This window comes from Melanerpes formicivorus, unplaced genomic scaffold (assembly GCF_026170545.1).
Source record: "Melanerpes formicivorus ecotype bairdi unplaced genomic scaffold, bMelFor1.0.p_v2 SCAF_18, whole genome shotgun sequence".
In the NCBI taxonomy this organism is placed as follows: Eukaryota; Metazoa; Chordata; class Aves; order Piciformes; family Picidae; genus Melanerpes; species Melanerpes formicivorus.
In genome coordinates, this window is record NW_027142370.1 from 3,964,990 (window position 1) to 3,992,570 (window position 27,581).

General features: G+C 51.0%; 1 protein-coding gene across 3 annotated transcripts; it reads right to left on the minus strand.

Moving 5' to 3' along the window:
• Positions 1–861: 861 nt before the first annotated feature.
• CYP26B1 (cytochrome P450 family 26 subfamily B member 1) lies at positions 862–27,581 on the minus strand. Of its 3 annotated transcripts, none has more exons than XM_068149409.1 (7): positions 27,291–27,581; positions 26,076–26,186; positions 23,516–23,740; positions 9,818–10,093; positions 7,514–7,669; positions 6,565–6,846; positions 862–4,636 (listed from the first exon to the last, which is right to left on the minus strand). In XM_068149409.1, exons 2-7 carry the CDS (start codon positions 26,118–26,120, stop codon positions 4,244–4,246), a joined length of 1,377 nt encoding a protein of 458 aa, XP_068005510.1. In that variant the 5' UTR covers positions 26,121–26,186; positions 27,291–27,581; the 3' UTR covers positions 862–4,243. The 3 variants fall into 3 exon arrangements, with proteins under 3 accessions (XP_068005510.1, XP_068005509.1, XP_068005508.1); XM_068149408.1 differs by having other exon boundaries at positions 26,076–26,923; XM_068149407.1 differs by having other exon boundaries at positions 26,076–27,581.

Consider the following 27,581-nt stretch of genomic DNA (forward strand, 5'->3'; position numbering starts at 1 on the left):
CTTTTTCTTTTTCCCTTTTTTCTCCCTTTTTTCCTTTTATCTTTCCTTTTTTCCCTTTCCCCCTTTTCCCTCTTTTTTCCTTTTTTCCCCCTTTTTTTCTTTTTCCCCCTTTTTTCCTTTTTCCTTTTTTCCTCTTTTTTCCTCTTTCCTTTTTTCCCCTTTTTGCTTTTTCCTTTTCCCCCCTTTTTTCCTTTTTCCCCCCTTTTTTCCTTTTCCCTGTTTTTCCTTTTTCCCCTTTTTCCCCCTTTTCCCCCTTTTCCCCTTTTCCCTTTTTCCTCTTTTTTCCCTTTTCTGTTTTTCCCCTTTTTCCCCTTTTCTGTTTTTCCCCTTTTTCCCCTTTTTTCCCTTTTCCATTTTTTCCTTTTATTCCTTTTCCCCCTTTTTTCCTTTTCCCACTTTTTTCTTTTTCCTTTTTCTCCTTTTTTTCCCTTTTCCCCCTTTTTCCTTTTTCCCTTTTTTCTTTTTCCTTTTTCTCCTTTTTTTCCTTTTTCCTTTTCCCCCTTTTTTCCTTTTCCCCCCTTTTTCCTTTTTTTCCCTGTTTTCCTTTTCCCTTTTTCCCTTTTCCCCCTTTTTTCCTTTCCCCCCCTTTTTTCTCCTTTTTTTCCTTTTATTTCCTTTTTTCTCCCTTTTTTCCTTTTTTTTCATTCCCCCCTCTTTTTTCCTGTTTTTTCCCCTCCCTTTTAATTTTCTTCTTTAATATTAAACCCAACTGTCATAAAACATATTAATAATTTTTTTCAGACAATGTTTACAATAAAGGGGAGGGAAGAAGAGGAAGATTGGGGGGGGAGGGGAATGGACTCATATTTTACTAAATAACAAATATTTATCAGCAAAAAAAAAACAACCAAACAACCCTCGACTTTTGCACTAAATATCTATTTTGAATTATAACAAAAATAGTAATTATCATAGTTTATAAAGACAGGTAAAAAAAAAAACCAAACCCCAACCAAACAAAAGACAAACAACAAACCCAGCAATCTGTGAATAAAATAATATTATAACAAATTGGACTGTGCTAAGGGGGAAAAAAAAACAAACAAACAAATAAAGAAAAACTATATATAACCAAAATCAAAGGAAAATAAACCAAAACACAAACAATTCTGAGATTCAAAGTGCTTTATTCTGCAAACCCACTGCAGCAACTCTTTTTTTGTGTGTTTTTTTTAGTCAAGTTATATTAGTTAAGAATGAAAAAAAAAAACAACCAACAACACAAAACCAAACAAACAGAAAAAAAAAGAACAGCAACAACAATAAAAACCAAACCAAAACCATAAGCATGACTTAGTTCTGCCTGGATTAAATACTCACCCACACAAACATTATATATACAGAGGATGGAAGCAGATATATATAATGGATGTATGCATCGGACAGGACTGCTCACCGGTCAACCACGCACTCAAAAGCAGGTTTGGTTTCCACTTTGTAACGACATTGGAAGTCAAAAACCCCAAGAATTCAGGCAAAACCCTTCACTGAGTTCCCCTTGGAAAGCTCTGCCCAACGATTTCTGCTGGCTGCAGAACAGCAGGAAGCCGCCCATGAGATTTAACCCAACCTTTTAACCTTGGTGTCTCTTCCACTCGTCAGCTTTCCCCTTTTTAATTCCAGCCTGCTCTCCCCCACAATTTGATCCCCCCCAGACTGGTCTGACAAGGAAATGAGGGCTCCTGGAGGGCGTGCGGTGGTGGGTCTCTGATGGGTTTCCATCCTGCAGATAGACCATCCACAGCCCGCCCTTCGTCCCCATGTCCTACATGGGTTCATCATCCGCAACGACCATGGACACTTTCACGTGCCACTTAACTTCTGCTCCTCAGAGACTCAACTCTTCCCACCAGAGTCATGTTGACGTTCTCCTTTGCTTCTTTGCCCCTTGAATTTTTGACTACAGAATCACAGAATGGTGAGGGGTTGGAAAGGACCTCTGGAGATCATCCAGTCCAACCCCCCGATAAAGCAGGGTCACTAAGAGTAGGTTGCCCAGGATTGAGTCCAGGTGGGTTTTGAAAGTCTCAAGAGAAGGAGACTTCACAGATTCCACTGATTGCAATGAAGCTCTGTTGATCACCAGGAAAGTTTTCTCTCCATCAGGGACAAGGGCAGTGCCTGAGCTAATAGTGCTTCCTTCAATATTTCCAGGCTGTCACACTAGCTAAGCCTCTGCTTCAGGGACATGATGGACATAGTCAGAGGTTCCTGAGACCTTGCTTTTGGGTCCAGCATGTTATTTACCAGCCAAAAGGCAAAGTCTGGATCTGAATGGCATCTCCTAGAAGACTGGGAGTTCTATTTCAGCTTAAATGAAAATCAAGCTGTGCACCATAGTATGGGTGGAGACCATCCACCAGGATGCTCCTGGGTAGGGGGCTCTGGCAGCTTGGCTGACAGCAATTCGACCTCAAGTGCTTGCCCTGGCTAAAAAAACCCCCTGCCTCCCTCCTCCTTGCCTCCACCAGACAATGGGCTGGCAAAGGCAGCCATCGCTATCGCTCGCTTCACACTTCCTTCAACCTTCCAAAGAGGCACCCACTTGTCAAAAGCACAACCTGCAGAGCAACCTGATAAGCCACATCTGCCCCTTCACCTTCCCTAAGTCAACCCCTCCAACTTCTCTGGACACCTTAAGAGCTGAAAGCCAAGCTGCTCATCCAAGCACAAGATCTTTGCCCATCACATTTAGGAGAGGTCTCAGCCGTGGTCCTTGAAGTGTTCTTTCTGCCTTGGAAGGCAGGAGATAGGAGAGGAATGAGGATAGACAAACTGAGCAGAGATGCCTCAGGGCATCTCCTGAGCTTGGTTCTTGGCTCTGGTTTGAATCAAATGCCTGCCAAGGGACTTGGGGAGCTTGAGAGACCATGTCCTCCTTGAACACAACCCACCCATCTCACAGTCAACCCAGAAGCCTTTTGCATGGGGAAAAAATAAATAATAAACTGAAATAAACCCTCCCAGCAGATGGAATGCAAGATATCTTGGTGGCCACTTGCTTGCACCAGAGCAGCTTTGGGTAGGGCCCTTCTCCTGGGTTAGTGGTGGGACAGCTTGCAAGGAGCCCTCAGGTTGGCCTCCTTCCTGCAGAGCTCTCCCATCACCAAAGAAAGCCCAAACATGAGACAAAGAATGCATACATTGGCTTCTTTAGTGAGATCACCTTTAATGCAAACGCCTCCCGTGGAAGAGGACGCATCAAAACCAACGGCTCCGAGCGTGATGGCTCTGCTCAGCGCCCTGATGCTCACAGAGCCACAGCGGGCTGGTGGGACCATGCAGTTGGGAGGCTGGTGCCTGCACCTTGAGGGAGAGCAAAGGCACTGAAATGCCTTCAGAACAGGTGCCTTTGCAGGGGGAAGGGTTTGGCACGGGGCTGCTGCGGGGGAATGGGTGCACACAGGCTGTGTAGCAGCAGCAGGAAACTCAACAAGAGAAACAAAGGAGGACATTCCCCCGACCCAGAGCCCCAAATGCAAAATGCATGTTGCAAAATGCCAATATGCACTGTCCAAGGGCTCAGAGGGACAGCTCACCAGCCATTCAACCCCAGACAAAGACAGCTCAGGGGTTTTGGGTCCCACAGCAGAGGCAAAAGGACAGCTCCACCCCTTCCCAACCTGCCCCGGCACCAGCGGGAGTGGGGATGGGAATAGGCATCGCTCGTCTCCCTTCTTGCCAAGGAAAGCTTCCAAAACAGAAAACACAACCAAACAAATAAACAAAACAAGAACCAAAATAAACCAAAACACTGTTATCACCAGCTAATTTAACACTGATTTAAAAAAAACAAAACAAATAAGGTCAGAGGCCACCCAAGAGCCACCCTGGGACACCAGACCTCTGATCGCCAGCTGATCGCCAAAGCCTATCTCCCAGTGGGGCCTTTGCAGCTCTCCTCCTGGCAGCAGAAGTGTTTTATAGATATTTTTTAATATATATATTTATAACATTTAGATACTGTGTATGGTCAGACATCCCAGCTCGACTTGGGGTTTGCCACTTTTCCTCCTTCTGAGACACACGACGACAACTCAACCTTCTCTGCGCCCCACGGGAAGAGCAAAACGGTTTTGGCAGCTTCACCGGTGGAGAAGACAGTCCTGACCTGGAGGTTCTGCGAAGTGAGCATCGTGGAGAAGCTTCTCATCCCTCTCTCCTCCCCTCCTGTCCATCCCCTTGCCCCCACCCCACCCCTCCGTCCCCCGGCCGCCCGTCCCTCGCGCTGCCGGCGTGGGCTTTACACCGTCGCCCCCAGCATGGCATCTGTCCCCGTCAGAATCTCGTTCTGGTTGGAATCCAGTCCAAAGAATTTGACCTTGAGTCCGTCGACAGGGTGGACCACGGGCACCAGGGTGATTTTGGGGAAAGTCCTGGTGGCGAGCTCGAAGCGGCTGGTGCTGGCCAACTCGATGGCCAGCGCCTTGAGAAAGAGCTTGGCCAGGTGCTTGCCCAGACAGGTCCGTACGCCTCCTCCAAAGGGGAGGTAGTGGAACCTGCCGTCCTTGTCTTCGCTCCGACCCTGGCCAAAACGGTCGGGGTCGAAGATGTCCACATCCTTGAAAACAGGAGCGGTGTCGTGGGTGTCCCGGATGCTGTACATCACGCTCCAGCCTTTGGGGATTTGGAAACCCTGCGGGAAAGAAAGGGAAGGGGTGGAGAGAAAAACCAAAGTGAGTCAAACCTACTGTCAAGGGATGAGCAGCAGGAAGACAAGATGAAGCCATTTCGCTTTGTCTGCTTTTCCCCAGGCCCTTCAGGTTTATTGCTTGAGTGTGATGCAGATTGAAAAGAAAACCAGAGTGCAAAGGCCTGGGAGGTGGGGATCCTGGGCTTATTCACAGAATCCCAGAATGAAAAACTCTGCAAATCATCTAGTACAATCCCTCTATTAGAGCAGGGTCACCCACAGCAGCTTGCCCAGGGTCACAATGTCCAGGCAGGTTTGAATCTCTCCACAGAAGGAGACTCCACAGCCTCTCTGGGCAGCCTGCTGCAGGCCTCCAGCACCCTCACAGCAAAGAAGATTTTGCTCATGGTCAGATGGAACTTCCTTGGTTCCAGTTTGTGCCCTTGCCACTTGTCCTGTCACTGGGCACCACTGGAAAGAATCTGGCCACATCCTCTTGCCCCCTGCCCTTTAGCTATTGATCAGCATTGATCAGATGTCCTTTCAGGCTGCTCTTGTCCAGGCTCAACAGCCCCAGGGCTCTCATCCCCTCCTTCTCACAGAATCTTTGTAACCTCTGCAGGTCTCTTTCCAGCAGTTCCCTGTCTCTCTTGAGCTGGGGAGCCCAGAACTAGATCCAGAGCTCCAGATGTGACTTCACAAGGGCAAATAGCCCAGGGACTTGCTGGGTGATCCATCACTCTCTACATGCTTTGCAGTCCCTGGCAGGAACCCATGATGCTCAGCAGCCACCAAGCAAAGGGATGCAGCTTTTCCTGTCATGCCCTACACCAGCCAGCCCTCCCCCAGTGCATCCCAGGGCTCTGCTCACACCCCGCTGCCTGTCACTCCCACACGCCCAACGCACATGTCAGGGCCTGGGCGATGAGGAACGGGGTGGATTTATTATCCCCTGAGCACTTGAAAAGGTTTCTGACTCAAATCATTACATTTGCAGGATTCACAGTGACAAGCCAGGTCTCAAGATTCTGTTTTGCTAGTCAGAAATTCCAGCCATGGTGGTGAGCAATCAGCTTGTCACCCAGCAGCCTGGAGATGTCCTTTGCAGTAAACCTTTCCCCTGTCACACCCCAGTGCAGATTTTGGCATCAAACATTGTCACAAGCTACTCCTTGATGCATCATGTCTGGGTCCTCTTTGACAACTCTGTCCCTTCCCTGCCATGGGCCAGATCTCATCATCCGCCTCTGAACTTGGACCAATTCCACCTCCTGTCACCAGCAGGACTTAATTTGGCTGCCCTGAGGCCTCCTCTCAGCCAGGCTCAAGCAAGCTTCACAGCAACGTACAAAACGTACTTTGGGAGCTGATGGTGCAGCTGGGCCCTGGAGAGATGGCAATCATAGAATCATAGAAGTGTTAGGGTTGGAAGGGACCTCAAGGATCATCCAGTCCCAACCCCCCTGCCATGGTCAGGGACACCTCACACTACAGCAGGTTGCTCACAGCCACATCCAGCCTGGCTGCAAACACCTCCAGGGATGAGGCTTCCACCACCTCCCTGGGCAACCTGTGCCAGTGTCTCACCACCCTCATGGGGATGAACTTCTTCCTAACATCCAATCTGAATCTACCCATTTCTAGTTTTGTTCCACTCCCCCCAGTCCTATCACTCCCTGACACCCTAAAAAATTCCCTCAACAGCTTTCTTGTAGCCCCCTTGAGGTACTGGAAGGCCACAAGAAGGTCTCCTCAGAGCCTTCTCTTCTGCAGACTGAACAGCCCCAACTCTCTCAGTCTGTCCTCATAGCAGAGCAGCTCCAGCCCTCTGCTCATCCTTGTGGCCCTTCTCTGGACACACTCCAGCACCTCCAGATCCTTCCTGGATGCAGAACTGGACACAGTACTCCAGGTGGGGTCTTAATACTCACATCCAGCTCAAAGGTCTGCAGCACTGTGCGGTACCCCCCGGATATGGGGGTGAAGAGGCGAAGCACCTCCTTGATGACACAGTCCAGGTAGTGGAGGCTGCTGATGTTGTCAAGCCGGAGGGAGCCCTCGCAGATGCAGCCGTTGTGGAGGATGCCCTTGCTGCGCAGCTCCTCCCGCAGCTTCTCCAATACCTGAGGGTGTTTGAGGAGCTGCATGATCAGAGAGGTGCTGGCACTGGCGGTGGTGGCATAGGCAGCGAAGATGAGCTCCAGGGTGCCATCCTAAAAGACAAGAGAAAGGCTAGGGTAAGACACAGGGGATGGACAGACCGTCAGGCCAGCAGCCACAGCACATTGAGAGACAGGCACACAGGTTGCCATGAGGCGTGGCATCCTGGTCACATCTAACTGCAAGGTCTCTCCTTGTGCAGGCAAAGGTCTTGGGTGCCCACCATGGGAAGCTTTCTGTAGAGCATCCTGTGGAGGATGCTGAGGACCAGACAGGCACGGGGAAAAAACCTCTGAAGGAGGCTCTTGATAGCACATGAAACACATGCCATGACCCTGCTGCAGGCAACAACTTGAGCTCATATATCCTGCAACGGATGCATCACAAAACTGGATGGGTCAAGGGATGAAGCTGGTCAAGGCTGGAAGCTTCAGGAAGTTTGCATGGTCTTTTGGTATCCCTGGAAGGGCTTTTTAGAAAGGACTGAGCATGATTTGCAAATAAACATTGCCCACAGAAAATCCACTGCCTTGTTGACACCACAACCCACCAGACCAGGATTCAACTGCAGGTCCGACAAGACATTGAGGCTCCCCAGCTGTCACTGAGCGTCTCAAGTCTGCCTCAAAATCTTCCTCTCACAGCACCTCACGCTTTGCTCTTTGGGGATCCCCGCCTCAAGCACAGCAGGAGCAGGCTTAGGGTGGGGAGGGTCTTTACCTTCAGCTCCTGCATGGTTAGCTCCTTGCCGTGCTCTTTGCCGCTTTCTATCAGGATGTCCAACGCGTCAGCGTAGTCCTTGCCCTGCGTGTTCTGCAGCTTCTCCTGGATGGCCTTCTCCAGCCCCTTCTGCAGCGTCTCACGTGCCCGGATGCCCTGTGGAGCAGCAAGCCATAGAATCATTTTGGTTGGAAGAGACCTTTAAGATTATCAAGTCTGACCATTAACCCAGCACTGCCAGGTCACCACCAAACCATGACCCCCAGCACCACAACTCCACAGCTTTTAAATCCATCTAGGGATGGGAACTCTACTGGTTGCCTGAGCAGCCTTTTCCAGGGCTTGACAACCCTTTGGGTGAAGAACTTTTTCCTAATATCCAACCTAAACTACCTCTGGTGCAACTTGAGGCTCTTTCTTTTTATTCCATCACTTTTTACTTGGGAAAAGAGGTGATACCAACCTCCACCTTGATAGAGCCTCCTTTCAGGGAGCTGTAGAGAGTGAGAAGGTCTTCCCTCAGCCTCCTTTTCTCCAGGCTGAACAACCCCAGTTCCTTCAGACACTCCTCACAAGACTTGTGCTCATTCACCAACTTCATTACTCTAGACAACAAGGTTTTCCTTAAGCCTCCTTTTCTCCATCAAATCACACAGGAGACAACGTGAGCACCACCATGTCCAGCTCAGCATTCCCAGGAGCTGGAGACGTGCTCAGGACAACATATCCAAGTAATACAACTACAATTGCAGGTGCTCAAAGAGAAGTGTAAAGATGCTGAGGCTGCTCCCTGGGCTGGAGGAGCAAGCCCTGAGTGGGCAAGATTACAGGCTAGAGCAATCAGCACCTACGTGCAAATGATAGGTCTGCTGTGGGAGCCCCAGTACTGCACCAGTTCACAGGCTTCCAGCTCAGCCTGGGATGGATGGCAGTGCCTGGGAAAAATTGTCTCTCAAAAGCAAGTCAATTCATCTGAAAGGATCCTCTTCCCGGGAGCATAATGGGCTTCCCAAGGAACTTTATCACCTGTGCTCAGTAAAGCAATTGCTGTCTGAGGGCAGCTGCACCGAGCTAACCTGCTGCTGCCAGGGCTTTGGGGCTGGAGGCTGTTGGGCTCATTCATGTGGTCCAATAACGATTACAAAACTTGTGGGGATTGGAACAAAAAGGAATCTTAACCCTCTCTTTTCTTGGGGGGGGTGGGGGGAGGGGAAGAGGGGGGACAAAAATGTCTGTGGGTTGTGTTGTGTTCTCTGATTTGGGATCATACCTCAAACATTAGAATGGTTCTGGAATTAGAATCCAAGAATCCCAGCATGATGGGGATATGAAGGGATCTCTGGAGATTATTTACTCCAACCCCCCTGCTAAAGCAGGGTCATGCACAGCAGTTTGCCCAGGATCACACCATCCAGGTGGGTTTGGAATCTCTCCAGAGAAGGAGGTTCCACAACTTCTCTGAGCAGCCTGCTCCTTTTCACCCCACCTTTTAACTATTGATCAGCACTGATCAGATCCCCTCTCAGGCTCTCTTCTCCAGGCTAAACAGCCCCAGGACTCTCAGCCTTTCCTCCTGCTCCAGGCCCCTCAGTATCTTCATAGCCTCCACTGGACTCTCTCCAGTAGTTCCCTGTCTCTCTTGAACTGGGAAGCCTAGAACTGTACCCAGGACTCCAGATGTTGCCTCATTAGGGCAGAGTAGAGGGGAAGGACAACCTCCCACAACCTGCTGGTCACACTGTTCTTGGTGTACCCCAGGACCCCATTGGCCTTCTTTGCCATGAGGGCACTTTGCTGGCTCATGATGGACTTGTTTACCAGGACTCTCAGCTCCTTCTCTGCAGATCTGCTTTCCATCAGGTCAGTTCCTAACTTACACTGGTGCCCAGGTGCAGGAGTCTACACTTGCCTTGTCATGAGGACCCCCTCCACTCAATTCTCTAGCCTAGAAGGTCCATTGACTTGTTTTGCCCTGAGAACAGGAGGGCACAACCAGGAGAATGGTCTCACAAACAAAAAACTACAGCAAAACTGCCAGCCACAAGTGAGGGAAAACAATCCATTAAATCTGAGCAAGTCCTGACTCTCTTCTCCCTGACATCAAACTGCACTCTCAAAGCCCATGGACACATCTTCTCCACTCCAACAAAACAATCCTTTACAGCCCCAAACAGACTTAATTCTAGAACTCAGAAGGTGAGAGGACACAGCACCGAGAACCTTCAGAGACGGGGATTAGCCACTGCTCCATCAGCCCTAGATCAGTGTTATCAGATGGTGGAGGACTCAGCCCAAATCTCTTACCCTCCTGTAGCCACTGAAGGGCAGATCCACAGGCAAGGAGAAGACATTCTCCACGAACTGCTGGTAGACCTCGAAGAGGCGGCTGAGCTCCTCATCAGGGATGCGGAAGCCCAGCAGGACACGGATAGCCATGCGGAAGGTGAGCTTCTGGGTCTCGTGGTAGACATTGATGGACTCAGGGTTGCTGCTCCAGGCCCGAAGAGTGTCTTTGATCACCAGCTGGATCTTGGGAAGATAGCTCTCCAGTGCCTCATGGCTGAAGATTTTGGAGAAAACCTGCAACAGGGAGCATGCAGAGATCTCAACCTAGCACCAACACCCTGCTCCTTGTCGTCTCTAGTAACCTGCTTCAGTGCACAAAAGTGAACATCACAAGGCTCCTGCACTGAGCAGAGCACACACAATCATCCAGAATTCACCAGCCAGGATCACCCATGCCTAAAATAGCTGCCAAAAAGGGTTGTTGGGGAAATATCAGCTAACACACCCTCTGCAGGATGACCCCACCCCAGCCATCACACACAGAATCACAGGAATCACACAGAATGGTGGGAGCTGAAAGGGACCTCTGGAGAACACCTAATCCAACCATCCACTAAAGCAGGTTCACCTAGAGCAGTTTTCCCAGGATCACAATGTCCAGGCACATTTGGAAGCTCTCTGAGGAAGAGACTCCACAACCTTTCCAGGCAGCCTGCTCCAAGGCTCCCCTCACAGCAAAAAATGTTCTCCTCATGTTCAGATGGAACCTCCTGGGTTCCAGTTTGTGTTTGTTGCCCCTTGTCCTGTCACTGGGCACCACTGAAAAGAATCTGGCCACATCCTCTTGACACCTGCCATACAGCTCTTGCTGAGCATGGATCAGATCCCCTCTCTGGCTGGAGTTCTCTATGCTCAACAGCCCCAGGGCTCTCAGCCTTTCCTCCTCACAGAGATGATCCAGGCCCTTCAGTATCTTTGTAGCTGGACTCTCTCCAGTAGCTCCCTGTCTCTCTTGAACTGGGGAGCCCAGAACAAGACACAGGACTCCAAATGTGGCTTTACTAGGACAGAATAGAGAGGCAGCAACGTGGAGCAAACTGGAGACGAGAGGAAACGCTTCACACTGTGCACGCTGGGATGGATAGAGCTGCCTTTCCTGCAGCTCCCTCTCTCACAGCTCCCAGTTACATTCATTCCACGATTTGGAGGCTACTAACACACCTCTTCCATGGGGATTCTCTAGTGTCTAACATTAGGGCTGTGCACACACAAGCTTTTCTCTCTCACCCTATCAACCACCTTTTTTAGAACATACATTAAAAACCAAGTGAAATAACTATTTGGAGCCATTTAGGATCTGACACCTGCCTGAACTTGGCCTTCAAGCAGGGAAGAGAGGCACAGACGTACACAGAGGCTGCGACTGCACACAGCTCATTTCCTTGAGAAACCAGGAAAAACAAAACAAAACAAAACACCCAACAAAACCCAAAGCCCTGATGTCAGGAAAGGAAAAAAAAAACCACCACCAAAAAGAAACCCCAAAGCCCTGATGTCAGCAGACAGCATTAATTTAAGCTCTGTGAGTAAACACAGCGCAGGAGTGGGCCTCCCCAAGTCCCCGATGCTAACGGCTCCTTACTCCAATCCGGGCCAGGAGGAGCTCAGCAATGCCAGGAATGTCCCCGCAGCCCTCCCCGGCGCAGCCCACAGCGCGGGCTTTCATTCGGCATCCCCGGCCGCATCCCTCCCAGGGCGCAGCGGAGGCAAAAGCTGCGCTGTTTGTTTATTCTGTGTTAACCTCCGCGCAGACAGGGCAGCGGCACACACGCACCGCCGCACGCCGAGCCGCCGGCAACGCCAAATCAAAACCCAGGCTCACACCGAGCTCCGGAGCTGCCAGGCTCCACCGGTGGCCAAGATCCCAGGGAGGGCTGGGTGCGTGGTGTGGGGGCTGCAAAGTTATCAAACCAACACGAGGAGAGAAATCAAAGCTGCCCCCCGCCCCCCCACACCTCTTTTCCATGAGCGCCGGACTCGCTGGAGCTGTAAATGTGAGAATTTCCTCTGCAGTCAGCACTCAAAGGCAAAGGTAATATTTTCCTGGCTGCGACCCCTCATTGCTAATGCACATCGTTTGCTGGGAGTTTGTTTGGTGAAATAACACCTCTGTCCCCTCGCAGCCCTGCGCAGGAGGCTCCACAAGAGCCACTTCATCCTGCGCCACGCTCGGGCTGAGCCCCGAGTAAAACTCATCGCACCGCACGCCGCGGGGAAGAGCTCAGAGGCTCCCTGTGGAAACCCCCAGCATGTGAACCTCCATAGAAGGAGGACAGGGCTAGGACCGAAAGGAAAATGCAAGTGGACTGACAGACAGATCTGCCTGCAGACAGACAGGCAGCCGTCAAGGGATGGCTTTGGAGAGCTGAGGCATGAATGAACGGAGCCGAGGAATGAATGAAGCACCGTCGGGGCCGCGGCGAGATCACGGCGAGGGCGGGAGACGGTGCAGCTGCTGTCTTCTGCCGCCTCCCTGCACTTCAGGAGCTATTTTTAAACCTGGAAAGGGCAGCGGATGCTCAGGCAGAGCTGCCTGTGTGAGGGGGTGAAAAAGCAGCCGCTCAGATAGGAAAAGCTGGAGGTGCTAGAGCCAAGTCCCTCAGCTGCCTGGGGAAGGCATGGGAGGAGGTGGGAAAGGGCTGGTTCCTGATGGTCATAAGCAGGACACCAGGCTTGGATGCTGTGCTGACTGGAGGAAGGCTGGCAGTCACAAGGAATGGGACAGGAGCTCCTGAGTGGGGAGCCCAATGTCCCCCCCATCCGGCTGGCATCATCCCTTCTATGCTGGAGGTTTCAGGGTAAGGACAGAGGCCCCCAATGAATCACCTTACTCTTAGTCCTTGAGCCCCTCATCATGGGAGTGTGGCTCAGTTTCTCCATGTGAAACCAGAGCCAGCAAGGGGATGGCCTCTATTTCAGATGTGATGAGGCTGAAGGCCTGTTTGGAATCACCACCCCAAAAGAGACAGCATCTGAGGCTCCCAATCTGGGGTAAACCCCATCCTCCCACAGCACTTCCCAGCACCTCCTACAGGGAAGGGATTTAGGGACCCCACAAAAAGTACAGTCTCTGGTTTTGCTGTGCAGAATTGCTGCAACAGCACAGAGAACCAGCCCAGCAACAGATCTACACTCTGCAGAACAAGACAGACTCTGAAGAAGAGAGTTCCCATCCCAAGGAATGATACTGAGTGCAAGTACAGGAAGGGGAACCCTCAGGAAGAGTAGCCTGAGCCCCTCCAGACATCAACATGCCACCTGCCCAGCCTGCAAAGGGGGAAGAATTTAGCACTGAGGGGCTGGGGGAGGAATTGTTATCACCTTTTTCTCCCTTTGTTTAGCTGCTCTTTTTCTACCAGGCTCCACTAGCCCCCGCTGGCTACACCCTACACGTGCAGGAGCCTGAAGCTCTCAGCCCCAGGGCCGGCCGACGTTGCGAGCCCCGGCCCGGCTGCAAGGTCCCGTCCGCTTGCCGCCGTTGCGCTCCACGCCGCCTAATCCCAGATGTCAGCAGATCCTTTCCCCAGCCAGACACAAGTCTGGATCCCCTTCCAGTCACCTCCAGTTCAACCCTGCATCTTTCCAGTTGATTAAAAAGGAGGAAAAGGCAGCCAACTTTCCCCAGCAAACCTTCACGCATTTCTAGCCTAAAATTCCTGCGCCCTCTAGTGAAGTCGAACCGAATGTCTCGGCCGCTCGCTGGACCAAGACGAGCAAGACCGGAGAGATTTGATGCAAAAGAAGTTGCTTCAGAGCTGCCAAGAGGTAAAATCAGCTCTAAGGAGACACTTGGCTCTGCTAACGCAAGAGCCCAGCCCTGGTAGAGGTCTACCAGGTGGCCTCGGTGCTGGGGAAATAACCAGGATGTTTTGGGGATGCTGGAAAGAGACCACATTTTCCCCCACATTTTGATATGTTCCAGTGACTCAAGTCTAGGGATTTTCTCTGTCCAGGGGCATTTATTTGCACCCTCACACATATGGTCACCCCACGCTGAGGGAGGCACAACCACCACCCAGGAAGCCTGCATGACAGCTTCTGAATTCATCTCCTAGTAGAAAGAGGATACTTAAAGATCTATGGTTTTCCTAAGGCAGATAATTCCTTTGCAGCATCTCAGCTCCAGAATCTCCTGGAAAGGTCCAGCTCCATGTGATAGTGAACTGCCCTCAGTTTCAAATGGAGAATACCTCAGCCCTGTCCTTATACCTTAAACCCCACAAAAGACAGGAGTACATTCATGTAAAGAGCTCTGAGCTTCAACCTGAAACATTTTCACGCATAGTAAAGGCTTCATTTAGTGTCTGGTGTGGAGAGGAGTTAGCAAGGACAACATTTTCATGATGCTATCCCTCCTTGGTGACAGCCAAGTTTCCCCACTCCAAGCAGCAGCTTCAGTCCCTGCCTTTTGCTATCTGTGATCTGAAGGGTCCCTTCTCCAAGCCAGCACATCAGCACAGCAAAGGGAGGAATACTCCAGGAGGAAAACTTATTCTTTGAGATCATACACCATGATCTTATCCAGCCCATGCTGGCCAGAGCTGCTGGCCCCACCAAACAAAGGTAGAATAGAATAGAATAGGAATAGAATAGGAATAGAATAGAATTAACCAGGTTGGGAAAGACCTTTGCAATTAATGAGCATGGAGATGTCTTCATGACCCAGTTTGGCACCTGCCTGAAATTTGGCCAGTGGAACATGTGAGGAAGCATCCAAAGCAGTGTCTCAACCTGGAGACATACTATTTCTACTTATGTGTTTGGCCCAACCCTCTTCTGTTGCCACATTATAATGGATGTCTGCCTATCCCTGGCACCAGATGCAGGGCTGCCAGGCAAGGAGCATCACTGCCATGCTGCAGCAAGACCATAAAACATGATATTTCTGGAGCAGGATGAGAAGGCTCAAGGGCAAAAAGCTGTCCTGGCACAAGGAGTGTGAGCAAAGGGAAAAGATTGTGAAGGTTATGTAAGGCACCACGAAGAGGAGAAGACCTGCACTAAGCTCTACTGCTACCCTGATACTCTGCTATTTTAGGTAGCATATTAAGAAACATTTCTTCTCTGATAGAACTGTTAAGCCCTAGAAGAGGCTGCCCAGGGAAGAGATGGAGTCCCCATCCTTGGAGGGATTGGAAAGATGTGTAGATGTGGTGTTGAGGGACTGGGTGGGCTTGGCTGTGCTTGGTTAAAGGTTGGACTTGATGATCTTAAAGGTCTCTTCCAACAAAAACAGTTCTATGGTTGGAAAATGGAGCAAATGGACCACTCTCCAGTCTCCTGCCATCTTCTGTCACGGGAGGTATCCAAGCCCACTGAGGGGAAAAAGCCAGGAGTTTCAGCTCCCAAAACAAGCAGTGTTTGGTTTGCCCATCAAAGTGTAGCAGAGTGCAGGTGAGAAGCGTGGAGCTGAAGGGAACAACCTCTCCCAAGGAGAAAGGCAAGAGCCCCATGAGCACTGCAACTCATCTCCAAAGGGAGTCTGGTTACAGAAGCTGCAGTTTCCAAACTCCACAAGAAGCTGAGTGCTTTTGCAAAAGGCTTCACTGAAATTCAGAGGATTCTCACACAAAAAAAAAAGCTGTGCTGGAGAAAAGCTTTAAGGTGATTTCAGCATCCCTGGGCCAGGTTATGATGATCATGCACTTTTCAGGGTTGCTAGTACCCCTAATGTTTAACAGGTTTTTAAACATCTAGGGTCAGGAGAAACTCAGCACTTCCTATTTCCATTGGAGTTCAGAAGGAAAATGAGCTCAAGTATCCTCTTTCCCCACAGCTCAAAAATCTCCATGTCTGAGCACCTCTCCCACAAACTCTCCCCATGGCAAGGGAGACTCTGCTTTCAGTCCCAAACCCTTTAACAGGCTCTCAAGTTAAAGGAGCTATGATGAACAGGATGGGGAGGGACAGCAAGATACAAGCTGTCATAGACTTGATGATCATAAAGGTCTCTTCCAACTACAATAATTCCACAGTTCTAAGCAGGACACCTTACATGCATCACAGCACCCTCCTCATGTCTCAGAAATAAAACACCACCAAATGCAGCAAAATGCAAACAGTTACATTCAGCAAATTGGATATCTCAGCCCCACAAGGTTGTGGAGATCCCCAAGCACCTTGTGGTTCTTCAGCATCTGTGGGCCCACCCCCACTGCTGAAGTGCTGCTCCAAGTGCCCTCCACCTATTCATTCACAAGGAATCAGAGCAAAATTCACCTTACATACTGCTCTTCAAGGAGGGAACCAAACACAAGGAGGGAAAAACAAAGAGCCACATCAATGGATGGCACATGGGGCAAAAAGCAGGGCTTGTGTCCAGCCAGAATGGGCTCAGATCAGAAGCATGGTGGAAAAAAAAAGGTCCAATGGGATAAGGACCCCAGAGGGAGGAGTGGAATATCATGAACCACAACTCAGCAGGCTGCTCAAACTGCTTGAAAGGATGGAGTACGATGCAGTGAAAGACCAAAGCTACACAAAGACAGCAAAGGACAGATACCAAGCCTGAAAAGCTCTCCCCATCTCTTGGGATTGGCTCCTGGAATCTCCCATTCCTGTTCCAGAGCCTGGACCCATACAGAGCTATGGGTTGCAGATTGCTGTTCCATCTAGTGCAGACTATTACAGCCAGAGATGTTTCGTCACCCACAACTTCCACCTGAGGTGACACAGAAAGCTAGGAAAGCCTGCATTGAAGAGGTTCAGCTGGCAGGGTATGGTACAGTTCCTGGAGGGCAGAATCACAGAATCATTTTGGTTGGGAGAGACCTTTAAGGTCATCAGCTTCAACAATTAAGCCAAGTACTGCCAACTACGTCTCTCAGAACCACTTTTCCATGGCTTTTAAATCCTTGCAGGGATGGTGACACCACTGCTTCGTTGGACAGCCTGTTCCAAGGCATGACACCCCTTTGGGGGGAAGAAATTGCTCCTCACATCCAACCTAAACCTCCTCTGGTGCAACCTGAGACTGTTTCCTCTTGTCCTATTCCTTGGGAGAAGAGATGGACCCCCACCTGGCTCCAACCTCCTTTCAGGGAGCTGCAGAATGATCTGTAATCACACTGTGACACAGCACAGCTCCTCAGAGCTGGGTCAGAGCTTACAGGGCATTTTGGGGTGGAAGGTGCTATGTAAAACACACAGCAGGTTTGTCTCGCAGCCAGGAGCTCCTGCACTTCACTTTTTTTAATCCCATGGAATTACCCTGGCTTTACACCACTGCAGATGACAGCACCAGTTGGTCTAAAGTCAATGAACCAATCTAACTGACAAATTCTTCCCCAAGACCGCGAGCGGGAGCCCTCCTCCATCAATGGAAGCATTTTCTCCAGCTCCAGCAGCTTTAGCCCGTGGGTTAAAGCTCACAGGGCAGGAGCCCAACACAGACATGCCTAGAAGGGGCTGGAGCCGAGCCAGATGATGGCAGCTGGAATCCAGCCCACTTGAGCTGACACGATCTGGGGGGGCTTGGGTGGAAGGAGATAGTTTCTTTTCCAATGTGGGATTTGCAAGTGGGGTAGGGTGGAAATGTAGGGGGGGGGGGGGAGGGGGGAAACCACCCCAACCTAGAAACTCAAACCCTCCCAACAACTCAGATCAGGGCTTTTTTGTAGGGTGAAAGGTACATTCCTGCCACCTCCCATCCGTCCTTCCTCCTCCCGCCCCTCTCCCCCATCTCCCTCCCTCCCTCCCCCCCCCTGTCCAGCCCACAGCAGCTGGTTTATATTTGGTTGTAAATTTATGGCCCCTTTTGTGTTCTTAATCCTCTTGCAAACTATATTAAAGCCTCAGACCTTTCTACTTGGTGCTAATAAGCTCAACACTTGTATGCCTCGGAGGCAGAACATTAATTGTGGTGTGTTAATGAATGATGTAGTTTTGGACAGTGAGACAAAACAGGCTGCTTCTCTGCACCACTGTCTGCTTCCTCCCCGAGTCTCCGGGTCTAGGATGTCTACCCAGCCCACGAGCAGCTTTTATTTTATTCTTTCTTTTCCTTTTTTAAGCTGGCTGTGCCTATTTTGGGATTACTCTGCTGGAACAGAGCAGGAGCCCAACAAGTCCAGCGCTCTCCTGCCAAGGCTGGATGCTTCCGAGGAAAGTCTGAGTCCCACCTTCCCTGCGCACCGTAGCAGAGCCGCGCTGGCAGTGCATATCCTGCACGGGGAAAGTCCTTCCTGGCCTCAGGCACTGCTCAGTCTCGACCTAAAACCTAAGGACCATGCATCCTGTCCACTTCCAAATCCCATTTCCTTGGCCACTTCCAATTCCCATTTCCTTCTCCACCAAGAAGCTGAGGTCCCTCGCAGGCAGAGGCACAGGGCTGCCTCCATCTCTGCTGCTAAACTTCAGATTCCCACTGGCCTTACATCCCACAAAATCAGAGCCCATGCTAGCACCAAGGATTGGCTTTGCCTTCACTAGGAGCTCATAGTGACCCAGGGATCGACAGTTCCAGAACACACACATCAGAAGTGACCTCAGTGATTTCACCGGGGTTTCACGGGTAGGAAGGGAAGCCTATGGGTAGGAATGGGAGCTCATGGGGAGAAATGGAACCTGAAGATGTCTGCAGGGACAGATTAAGGGTGAGATGTGAACAGCCAGCCTGGGACAGGGTATGGCTGAGGTGGCATGGCTGTGCCATCAAATCAAGAACAGGATGAAGAGAACATGGTGTACCCTCAGCCAGGCACCAACCCCAGCCATCCCTTCCTGAGGAGTAGCAAAGAAAGAGCTCCCCATCACATCTGACCTTGAGGGATGACATGCATCCCTTCCATGATGGGGAAGGACAGGGATCTGCCACCAAAAAGCCAGAGCAAAGACATGCCCATGTTCAGCCAGATGCAAGACCACTGTGGCTGCTTCTGCCAGCAACCTGCAAGGTGATTTCAAGACGAAAATGGCACCACCAAGGAGGCACCATGGGTGGCCCAGATCCTTCTCCAACATCAACATAAACTCCATGACCCAACAGCAGTAACAGTCTCCCAGTAGATATTTATCTCAGGAAGGCGGTTGAGGAGTTTTGGGTTGCTTTTGTTTACTACTTGTAAACTGTTCTTATCAACCAGCTTCATCCCAGGCCAAGGACAGAGCCAATGCTGATGGCATTTGCAATAAAGCAATACCTCTGACACAGGCAAGCCCTGCTCCCAGCCCTGCTCTCATCCTCCATCCCGCTCCACAAGCTGCAATGTCCATGGCAAAGTTGATTTTATATCCACAGACCACCTCCCCTCTAATACCTGGAGAGTTCATTGCTCAGAAGGGGGAAGTTTTCTCCAATTTGTATTGACTTGGACAGCTTCTTGCAGGGCAGTTTTAAAGAATAGGGAATGGGAAGGCAGAAAGCTGCCAGAGCTACCAGCTTAGCATGGCCTTGCTCTTCCTGAGCACCCTCCACACGTACACCCCAGAGTCCTTCATCAACACTTACGAGATTCAAGGTGCTGGTAGCCCAGGGGTGGAAAAGATATTCACTTACTTTGTGGAAAGGGTGAATCATAGAAACATTTTGGTTGGAAGAGACCTTTGAGATCATCAAGTCCAACTGCTAATCCAGCACTGCCAGGTCACCATTAAGCCATGTCCCTCAGTGCCACCATACAAGACGCTGAAGAGAAACTGAGATAAGGGAAACGGCAATCCTGAGAGAAGAGCTCCAGAGACTGAGCTGTCCAACGCTGCTGCTCTGGTCCCATCGTGGTCACAGGCAGCAGAGCCAGTGGTGATGGCTGCAATTTGCTGGTCTTGAAGTTACACTGAAGAGCTAAAAACTCTTTGGAAAGCTTCACGACACATGGCCAGCCAAACAGCCAGTTTTGATGGCAAGCTACCAGAAACACCATGCAAGAACATGCTGGGTTTAAAGCTCTTTGCTAGAGCTAATCTTCACATCTCCGTGGCAATCTGTCCCATGGAGAGGAGACACAGCTTGATTGCCAAGAAAGGATGAGAGGATCTGCCAGTGCTGCTGCAGAGAAGTGCAACTCCACTGGATTTCATAAAGAAGATAAGGACTGGTGGTGACCACGCAAGGGTGGTGAAACAAGAGCTAAAGATGACCTCAGTGGCTGGAGTCACAGCAAAAGGTGAGGACATGGGGTGCCACACCCCACCTTTCCACAGGTTTGGCTTGCACCCTACACCACATGCAGCCTCACAAGGAACTGTACCCCATGTACCACTTCTGGCAAGACCAGAGAAGGAGAAACCACTGAAGAGCAGGCAAAAGCTCAACCTCAGATGTGAAACCAAACAGGATTGGGTGGGTAGATGGAAGCACTAATCCAGAAAGCCCCAGGATGCTTCAAACTGAATTATCAACAACCTGAAAGGTTTCCCAGGGAATGCTGCTGCTCTTCTGTGTGGAGCTTTCAGACTTTTCATACTAGCAGCCTTACTATGAGAGTTGGTCAAGTCTGTAAAGAGCAGCCTTCTGCCCACAAGTTCTTTGGTTAGTTCATCAGAGGGTCAGGAGGAAGGTACAGAGCTGATGCCTGAAAGAAAAACTTAGCCAGCAATGTACCTTCATGGCCAAGGAGGCCAGTGGTCTCCTGGGCGGCATTAAGAAGAGTGTGACCAGCAAGGTCAAGGGACATTCTCCTCCCCCTCTACTCTGCCCTTGCAAGGCCACATCTAGAGTATTGTGTCCAGTTCTGGGCTATCTGCAGCATCTAAAGATACTGCAGGGGTTAGGAGGATGGGGCCAGAATCTTCTCAGTGGTGCCCAGTGACAGGACAAGGGGCAACAGACACAAACTGGAACGCAGGAGGTTCCATCTGAACAGGAGGAAAAACTTCTTTGCTGTGAGGTGGACAGAGCACCCTGGAGCAGGCTGCCCAGAGAGGTTGTGGAGTCTCCTTCTCTGCCTGGGCACTGTGATCCTGGGCAACCTTGTGTGGGTGACCCTGCTAAAGTGGTTGAACTAAAAGATCTCTAGAGGTCTCTTCCAACCCCACCCATTCTGGGCTTATGAAGCATCTACCCTAGAAGGAACATGGCTAAATCTTACATGTAGTGCTTCTACCTCGGGTCTCTCAGAACCTCAGCACCAGCGTGGGGAGAGTTAAAGATTGAGGCCATTCAACAGCATTTACCAACAGCTCAGGGCTCATGAACACAAAAGATGCCACAGTTTCTGCTGGTAGAGGGCACCTGGACTGGAAAGATCTTCAATCTGGTCATCACGATCTCACCAGGAACAAAATGATCTGTTTTCTTCCCATTAGAAGCAGGTTCTCCTTATCTCTGCATGCACAACTCTCTCAGCCCAGGGCAGCGAGCCTTTTATGTATGGCAGAAGGAGACTCAAGCAGCTCAGAGTGCACCCAAGGGCTGCATGAAGTATGAGATGCTCAGCTTCACAAGAATTAAGAGGAGACCAAGGGCAGGAATCAGAATGACCTCCTGTTTTCAAAGAGGCCAACTGAGCCCAGTTTACCCAACCTCACACTGCTGAAAGAGAAGGCTCAAAAACTGACTAGGTACACCAGCTAGTCCCCAGTCCCACTGATATGGGAAAAGTGTCTGCTCCTGAATATGCCAGAACTCGAAGCAGAGGCAAGGTGTGCGAGTAGGAGCAGGCACAGCTCATCTTGGGATGGGGTTTTGCCAGAGTACCTGTTCTCAGGAGGCTTTAGCCATCCCTTAAGCAGGAATTAGGATCCTTGCCAGCTTGGGATACTGCATGATGCCAAAAATTGGGAAGGCAAAAGGGATTTGAGGAGGAGAATGGAGATCCAGAGCAGACTTTGGACTCAGAAAAATCCAACACCCATTTGGGTTCACTCTTGAGGGTGGGACACTTACATTCCACTAGGAAAAGAAAAAATCCACAGGTATAAAAATTGAGGGACAGAGGCTCTGCCCTTTCTGTGCTGCTGCTGCTGATATTGCTCCTTGCTAGTGCCACTGCTCCCCACCTGAGCTGCACTACAAATTACAGATCCATCAGGACACCACAGAGCTCAGGCCTCCCTTTTCTATGATCCTATTCCCATCACCCATGCTCTCCTCAGCTCCCCCAGTGCCTGAATTCTGTGGTTTTATTACAGCAATGGCAACCAAAGACCTTCAGCAACTCACTTTCCAGTAGCAAAAAATTATCTTGCTGTGCAGGAGATAAAAGCAGCAGCCAAGGAGGGTGGAGGGACCTTCAACTGGCTGGCTGCTGCCATTTAACCCTCCCCTGATTGGAAATGAATAGGAGCCAAAGCTGCTGCTGAAGGAAAGCACATCTCTCCCCATCTCCCTGCACCTCTTCTGAACCAAATAATGGTGGAGGGAGCCCCATCACCCTTTTTTGACAGTAAAGTCAGAAAAACTCTCTCTCTCCTCAAGAAAACTGAAGTCTCCTGAGCAAAGGGTGATGGAATTTCCAGCACAGAGCTTGCCTAAGTCTTGGGTAGGGATTCACACGTTGTTTCTTGTAGCATCACTCAGATCCCAGCCACCAGCACATTAAGACCTGGGACTAAGAGATGTCATGTAGTGTTTGGGCACTCATCTTCTCCCCAGGAGAAAAGAGCTGAGTTGGGTTGATTTGGGACTTTACAGAAATACAGCTGCCAAAATAAGAAATCCCACTGGAGCAGAGAGAGGAGAGTGGACCTAGCCTCAGGCCCCTAGGTACCACAACTGCTGTGCCAGTAAAGCCACCTCTGCACTGGACACTTCACCCTCACCCCAGATTCACTGCCTGCCCCAACCCTGGAGCAGGGTGTCCCTATGGGACAGGTCAGGATGCAAAATCCATCACCTATGCCCAGGCAAGGCCCTAAGAAGGTCTCAGCCCCCTTCTCAGCCAACTCAGTCCATCATCATGCTCCATGCCAGGACTCCCATCAGCACCCCAGTTCCCCTAAAATCCAATCCAGTGCTGAGCACCATGAAACCCCTCCCCAAAAGCACAAAGCCTGCAGTCTCTCTTCAAGACACCCTCAGCAAAGCCTGAAAATGGGAGGGACTCCACTCATTTCCCCACTTCCTTTCCACCCCACAGCCTTTTAGGAGCCCTCTGGGACTGCGCTCACTGCTCAGCCCACTCCACACAAGTCACCAGTTGCAAGGAGCTGTTGGGGTGGTGATGGGGTGTGGGCAGCACCTCCATCCCCAGCAGCAAGTGTGACATCCCCCCACACACTCACTCTCTCACATCCCCATTGCCCTTTTAAATCCTTCAGAGGCATTGAGTGTGGGCACAGAAGAGGGGGGGCACACCCATGCAAGACCTCCCACATTGGGGGTCTGTGAGAAGAGGAGGAAGAAAAGCAGAGAAGGATGAGAGAGGAAGAAGGGAAAGAGAGGGATGGGGGAAGAAGGGAAAGAGAGGGATGGGGGAAGAAGGGAAAGAGAGGGATGGGGGAAGAAGGGAAAGAGAGGGATGGGGGAAGAAGGGAAAGAGAGGGATGGGGGAAGAAGGGAAAGAGAGGGATGGGGGAAGAAGGGAAAGAGAGGGATGGGGGAAGAAGGGAAAGAGAGGGATGGGGGAAGAAGGGAAAGAGAGGGATGGGGGAAGAAGGGAAAGAGAGGGATGGGGGAAGAAGGGAAAGAGAGGGATGGGGGAAGAAGGAAAGGCTTTCCCCCACCTGACACACGCACCCACGCATTTGTCCCGTCCCGACCACGAGTGGGGACCTCACCTTCCTTTTATGGCGATGGATGTCACCGATGGAGTTGGCCACGGTGTTGGGTCCCAGCAGCATGCGGGTGCTGCGCGGCCACTCGGTGCTCACCAGGTGATGCTCCCCCATCAGGATCTTCCGCACGTTCTCCGCGCCTGTCACCCGCACCAGCGGCCGCCCCAGCAAGTGCGTCTTGAAAACATTCCCGTACTTCTCCCGCCGAGAAGACTGGAAGCAGGAACCCTGCGTGGGGTGGAGGGGCAAAAGACGAGTGGGGGGGCGGTGTCACCACAGGGCTTCTCCGCGCCCACGCAGCCGCACCCACGCGCGGGGATCCCCGCGGAGCATCGTACGTGGTGGGAGAGCAAAGGCAAGCCCGGCAGGGATGGAGGAGGGCAGAAATAGAGGGGGAGAGGGGTCGCCCCGACATCCCACCCACCCACAGCCCGGCTCCAGCGACGGTGCTGGAGACCGGTGCTGCCCTCCCATAGCCCCGACGAGGGTCCGTTCCCTCCGGCCCCCTTCCTCCTTCCTTTTATTTCTACCTTTGCTTCCCCTGGCACTTTTTTAACCTTTTAGGGGTTCCGTGGCTTTCCCCCCTCTTTCTCCTTTTATTCCCTCCTTTTTCTTTTTGCTTTTTCTCTTTTTTTCAAATTGCTCTTCCCCCCTTCCCTCCCCTCCCCCCTTTTTATCCCTTCTCCACCCTTTCTTATCCCTTTCCTCCACTTTCTTTTTTTCTTTTATTTTTCCCCCTTTCTCTTTTTCTTTCTCTTTTTCCCCCATTCTATCTTCCTTCTTTCTCTTTCACCCCTTCTCTTTTCTCTTTTATCCCTTTCCCCCTTCTCTTCCCCCGTTCTCCTTTTTTCCTTTCTCTTTTTTAACTCCCCATTCCCTCTCCCCCTGCCTTTCCCTCCCCCCTCCTTCCCTTTTTCCCCTCTTTCTCTCTCTCTCTCTCTCCTTTTTTTTTTACTCAATTTACTCGAAAGGCTGCAATTTCCCTAAGTAACTCTCCAGATTTGAAAACCTTTAATAACTTTCCCACATGCTCGGAGGGGTTTTTTGCCGGCGAGAAGCCGCGGAGGAGAGAAGAGAAGAGGGGAGGGGAAGGGGAGGGGGGGGGGTGTTCCCCAAAAAACCCCCGTCCCGAGCAGGGAGAATATCTGGGAGCGCTGCAGCTCGGGGCTGGGAGTACGGGGTGTTTATTTTGAAACAAAAGCGCGGTTGTGAAGTTCAGATGTTCAGGTGACCCTGTTTCTTGATCTGCGTAAATATAATTAAAGTCCTTTTTGTGGCATTAATAAAGAGTTATTTGTACACCATTTCCAGGGCAGCACAAAGAGGACCTTTATGTGGGTGAAGTTTCGAATGGAGTCCAATTTATACAAAAATTTTGTATTTTTAGCCCTGGACTCTGTTTGGATGGAGCCTGTGGAAAAGCGAGAACCCTTTTCTGGTCCCCCTGTAAAAAATCTGATAAATTTCTTTAAAAAATAAAGCCCTATTGAGAGCGGCCGGTTAACCCCTTCGGGGCCGGCCGGGGAGCGGAGCCGCCGCGCTGGGCTCTCACGTTGGGGCTTCCCCGGCACCGGGAGGGGGGGAACGGGGACGCAGAGGGACACCGGGGGGAATGCGGCGGCTCTCACGGCCGGGACCCGGGCTCTGCCATCCCATCAACGCAACGCGGCTTCGGCTGGCGGGAGTATCCTCGCCCGGTTCCTCCTTGCTTTTTATTATTTTGCCCTCGGAGGAGGAGGCTGGGAAACCCTTGGGTTAATTTAAACCTCGGGGGTTCCCTCCTGGGATGCTACGAGCCCCCGGGAGCGCCCCCGGCTTCCCCATGCCCCCTCTCCTCCTCTTTCTTTCTTTTTTTTAAGGTTTTTCTCCCTTTTCTTTTTTTTCCCCCCTTTTTTTTTATTTTTTTGGTCATTCGGAGGGGGATCCCGCTCCGCCCGCCGCTGTTCAGCATTTAGCGAGGTTAATCCCGGGTTAATCTCCCCATTACCTCCGCGGGCTTCCCCCGACACCGGACCACGGTCCGGGCCAGCTTGCAAACAACCCCGGGAACATGGGGAGCTCATTGCACGGGTGCCGGGGACACGACCCGGCGACATCCCTTCCACCTCTCCCCGGAGTGGCGGCGAGCCTCGGGGATACCTCCCACCCCCGTCTGGTTTTTTCTGCAAGGATTTAGGCTGAGGCGGAGAGAAAGAAGGTTTTGGGAGACCCTGAGCAGGAAGAAAAGGAGCTCAGCTTCGGAGCAGCTCAAAGGAGACCTGAAGCAGCGCCCCCGGTCTCCAGCAGCCCCCGCAGAGGGAAGCCCGCAGCGCCCTGCCGAGGAGCGCAGCGCCGCCGCGGCTCCGGGTCTGAGCCCAGCCGAGTCAAAGCTCCCTCAGTTCCCCTCTCCAAACCCCAACCATCAGCAGCTCCCGACCCCGGCTTGGAGGGATGATGCAATCGAAAGGGAAAAAAAGAAAGGAGGAAGAAAAAAAAAAATCCTTAAGAGAAAAAGAGAGAGAGAGAGAGAAGCTGGTCTCAGCCCACCTTCCAGGGAGGGAAGGGAAAAGGGAATCCTCCTTACCTGCAGGAGCCAGTGGAAGGTTTCTCCGATTAAAGGGAATCCCATAGAGCCTTTAGGGATTGGTAGCTTGCAGGTTTTGTCGCGGGTGGCAGCCCAGCGGAGCTGCCACAGCTGTTGGGACACGGCCAGCAGCAAAGTCAGTGACACCAAACACGCGGCGAGGGTAGCCAGTGCCGAGACGAGATCAAAACTTGCAAAAAGCATATTTGGAAGAAGGAGGAGGAGGAGGGTGGGGAGAGAAACAGCCCCTGTGACAGGCAACACACTCGCACCCACACACACGCACCGCAGGGAGAAAGAAGGGCGATGGAGGAGGGCAAGGGAAAGACTGCCTGGGGGGGTCCCGGGGCTGGGGGGGGGGAGCGGGGGGGCCGGTTTGCCCCCCTCTCTGTTGGCAGGTTAGAAAAACAACAGGAAAAATGAGAGGGGGGGGGGGGGGAATAAAGGGGCAAAAAGCTGTTTCTCCTCTGCCCCTCTCTGAAAACTTTGTTTGAGTAAACTTGACAGAGTGACACAGGCGAAAAAAAAAAACACACCAAAAACCCACAAACAAAACCCAACAAAAAAACCCCCAACCGACCAAAAATAGTCCCCCCAAAACAACCAACACCACGACACAAAAAAGGAGGGGGGGGGGGGGTGGAAATGGGGGAAAAATCCCCAGCAACCCAACGAGACCCCAAAAGAAAGGGATGGGGGCAGTTGAGGAGTCCCAAAGTCGTGGATTAAAAGTCAAAGAAAAAGGAAAAGGGGAAAAAAAAAGAGAAAAAAAATGCGGAGTGAAGGGGAAAAAAAAATATATCCAAGACCCACAAAAGTCCAACTGCAGATGCTCTGGGTCTCGCTCGCTTTCAAGGCAAAGTCACACACACCAGAAAGGGGGGAAAGAAGTGAAAGGAAAAAGGGGGGGGGGGGGGGGGGGAATGAAGGGGGAAATGAAAGGGAGGGGAAAAAAAAAAAATGAAAGGAAGGGAGAAAATGAAAAAGGGGGGAAGGGGGGGGGGGAAGAGATGAAGAGAGGGGAAAGTGAAAAGGGGTGGGAATAAAAGGGAGAGGAGGGGAATGGGGGGGGGGAAATCAAGAGAAAAAAAAAATATATATATATAAAAATCAACCACCAAAAAAAAAGGAGCGAGATTAAAAAAAAAAAAAAATTCAAAAAAAATTAAAAAAAAAATAAATATCAAAAAAATCATCAAATAATTCAGCCCCGACCTGGAGAGATGGAAGAAGTAAAGAGCTGGATATATGTATCTATACACACGGAGCGAGGCGGCTCGGTTTGTATCGCTATCTCTCGGTACATAAATAAATCTCTATAAATACAGCCCTGTCTATATTGCCGGTGATTTGGGAGCCCCAGACTTAGCCCCAGACTTCTGCAGGGAGGGAGGCAGGGCTCTGGGTATAGCCCCCTCTGCAACCTTCAATTTGAGTCCAAAAAGAAAGTCCATGTGTGTTTATATAGAGGCGGGGAAGCCGGGGCTGGGCCGGCCGCCAGCCCGG

Coding starts and splice junctions, on each gene's coding strand:
- CYP26B1 (XM_068149408.1), bottom strand. CDS start 26,279: ATGCTTTTTGCAAGTTTTGATCTCGTCTCGGCACTGGCTACCCTCGCC. Junction 23,741..26,075: donor CCTTCCACTGGCTCCTGCAG/GTAAGGAGGATT, acceptor CACCCCACGCAG/GGTTCCTGCTTCCAGTCTTC. Junction 6,847..7,513: donor TAACCATGCAGGAGCTGAAG/GTAAAGACCCTC, acceptor CTTGTCTTTTAG/GATGGCACCCTGGAGCTCAT.